Source organism: Sander lucioperca, unplaced genomic scaffold, assembly GCF_008315115.2.
Source record: "Sander lucioperca isolate FBNREF2018 unplaced genomic scaffold, SLUC_FBN_1.2 Unpl_51, whole genome shotgun sequence".
Lineage (NCBI taxonomy): Eukaryota > Metazoa > Chordata > Actinopteri > Perciformes > Percidae > Sander > Sander lucioperca.
In genome coordinates this window covers 16,970-20,000 of record NW_023396389.1, presented here as the reverse complement: position 1 = coordinate 20,000, position 3,031 = coordinate 16,970, and the positions used below count along the sequence as shown (strand labels likewise).

The following is a 3,031-nucleotide window of genomic DNA, read 5'->3' as shown; positions in this document are numbered from 1 at the left end:
TGAGTGAGTGAGTGAGTGAGTGAGTGAGTGTGTGTGTGTGTTACCTTGCAGAAGTAGTGTGTGAGTGTGAGTGTGAGTGTGTGTGTGTGTGTGTGTGTTACCTTGCAGGAGTGTGTGTGTGTGTGTGTTACCTTGCAGAAGGAGTGTGTGTGTGTGTGTGTGTGAGTGTGTGTGTTACCTTGCAGAAGGAGAGTGTGTGTGTGTGTGTGTGTGTGTGTGTGTGTGTGTGTTACCTTGCAGAAGGAGTGTGTGTGTGTGTGTGTGTGTGTGTGTGTTACCTTGCAGAAGGAGAGTGTGTGTGTGTGTGTGTGTGTGTGTGTGTGTGTGTGTGTGTTACCTTGCAGAAGGAGTGTGTGCAGGGCAGAGTAACCGGCTCCATGAAGATCTCCAGACAGACGGGACAGAGACAGTCGTCCCGAGACAGCGCCGCCCCCCCCCTCTTCTTTCCCACCCCTCTCTCTGACACCATCCTCCTCCTCTTCTTCTTCTGTGGTGGGAACGGAGAGTCAGCTGATCCTCCTGCAGGAAGAAGAAGAAGAAGTGAGTTCACTAAAGAACTGCTCCTCTTCAGCCACTCAAGACATGACAGCTGCTGTCAGTCACACACACACAGACACAGGTGTGTATCACTGTATCCACATTGACCTCCATTCATGTTTAATGTGAGTGGATTTAGTCGTGTGTGTTTTCAGATGTTAAATAAGTCTCTAAAGACAGACTAGCTGTGTGTTTCCTGTGTATTCTCATGTCTATGTGTTGCTGTCTTTGTGAAAAGTGTGATATAAATAAACTGTCCTTCCTTTAACGTGACAACAACAGAACGAGCTGATATTTAAACTTCATGTTGAGCTAACTAAACATTAGCAGCTAACGTTAGCTCGCTGCGTCTGTACGGGGCGTCTTCACAGCTAAACAGCAGCTAAACAACAGCTAAACAGTAGCTTAACAGCAACTAAACAGTAGCTTAACAGTAGCTAAACAACAGGTAAACAGCAGATAAACAACAGGTAAACAACAGGTAAACAGCAGGTAAACAGCTGTGTAACTCACCTGAACTGTGGTAAACAGACGTTGATGCTAAAGCTAAAGTTAGCTAACAGCACGTCTAGTTAGCTCCCTGGCTAACTTCGCAGCTAACGTCAAACCGCGGAAGGCCTAACTGTTAGCTACCCGTTAGCTAACAGTGTAGACTGCACTGTGTATGGCTAACAGTTAGCACATTCCTGTAACAGCTAACCGAAAACTTTACCGGAGATTCACCGGAGAAGTTCTGCCACTGAACACCCGCGTGAATCAATTGTTCTCACAGTGCGCCTGCGCAGTCCCATAGCCAATCACAGCAGCCCGTCCTCCGCCCACAGCCAATCACAGCAGCCCGTCCTCCGCCCACAACCTGATCTTTATTTATATTATATTATTATATTATATTTATATTATTATTAGTGAAGAACATGGTACATCGCCAGTATGTTCATATACAACAAGTCAATACGGTGCAAATACAGAAACAATATATGTAGAACATAAATTAAAAGGTTAAAAAGTACTACATAGTTATGGACAATTAAATAAATAAATACACCATTAAATAATTACTTAAATGTGTCATTAATTAATTAAAATTAGAATTAAATACATAAATGTGTTATTAAATGTCATTAATTAATTCAAATACCGATTAATTTTATGTAAAATACATATATAATTATTTCTCTGTACATTTACATTTCATGGTATCTAGAAAGTGCATTATGCTGCTATTTTAACATTCTGGCCCTTGACAAAGGTACAACAATCCACTTGTAACTCTTATTATTAATCTGGTCATAAATCACAGTGCACATATGTTCATACAATGAATATGCAGACATAAATACACAATATCTGTACTCTGTGGTGCACTCAGCAACTCACCTTGGGCACGTCTCTCATAACTAGCGATGAATAGACAACAGCCAGTGGCATTGAACTACTGCAGAGAGGGGGCGCCCTGAGCCAATCATTCTGACCTGCTATTAAATAACAATAATGGAAGTGGAACGGCATAATATGTAAACCCTGTTACACATGCAACAATACGGTCTAACGTATTTACACTGAATTCATGAGTTTTCTGTTTATGAATTGCTGCTCTCATACGCTCTGAAACAATATGAGGTTTAAGGTAACATTACTTGATGTTGTTCTTGTTTGTCAGAAAGACAGATCTCTATTCAGCTGTGAATGATGAGGAGGAGTTAGACCGTATCGGAAGTGAAATTCACAGAAGTCATCCAAACACCGGCTACGAGCTACTGGTGGTCACCTGAATGTGAGAGGTGTGCGTGTTCCACGTGAGTGTAATAATATGGGCATTATTTAAATGTATTTTAATTCACAGCTCTGCTCCTTTGAAAGGTGAAGGAAGCTCGTGGAAAGACGTCGCCTCTGAGATGTAGAATGTGTACAATAGAAGAGAAACACACATTTCAGGACCGCTGACTTGTATCATCAGGATAGACACGTCCTGTGATTTTTAGCCTCCTGTTTAATAGAGGTGGAACAATATCTGACAGTAATATCCTCAGCTGTCTGGATGGGCCCCGCCCCTGCTGTAAAGGCTATAATATAATCATAGAAAAGGATATAATCATAGAAAAGGATATAATCATAGAAAAGGATATAATCATAGCATAATAATAATAGGAGGCCAAAAGTCTCAGGTCATGTCTGTTCCAGCATGTGGGATCTATATATTATATATATATATATATATATATATATATTAACAGGGACAATATCTGACAGTACAGTACATGTTTGAGGCTGTGCTGGTTCTGTAATAGAAGACTGTTTTACACACATTATGTATTTTATTATGACACCACTATATCCTCAAAATAAGTAGCCAGTGAGTGTGTGGTTATTCATTTTAATTTCCTCCCCTTAGTCTCAAGACTGCATGAGATGTCTGAGTCTGCGTGTATTAAAGGACCATTCTGGTGTAAACTAACCCAGGGGTTATTACCTGATGTGTACCTACTCTGTCTCT

At 40.8% G+C, this 3,031-nt stretch overlaps 1 protein-coding gene across 1 annotated transcript in view; it reads right to left on the bottom strand.

Annotated features, from left to right (window-relative positions):
* The window catches only part of LOC118494578 (E3 ubiquitin-protein ligase rnf168-like), a gene marked incomplete at its 3' end in the record, with an annotated part of 4,064 nt that extends 2,742 nt beyond the window's left edge, over positions 1-1,322 (bottom strand). Inside the window, exons 1-2 of the mRNA XM_035998884.1 lie at positions 1,051-1,322; positions 338-519 (exon numbers count right to left, since the gene is read on the bottom strand). Coding sequence (XP_035854777.1) covers positions 338-469 — 132 coding nt within the window. The remainder of the gene's footprint in view (positions 1-337; positions 520-1,050) is intronic.
* Positions 1,323-3,031: the final 1,709 nt, after the last annotated feature.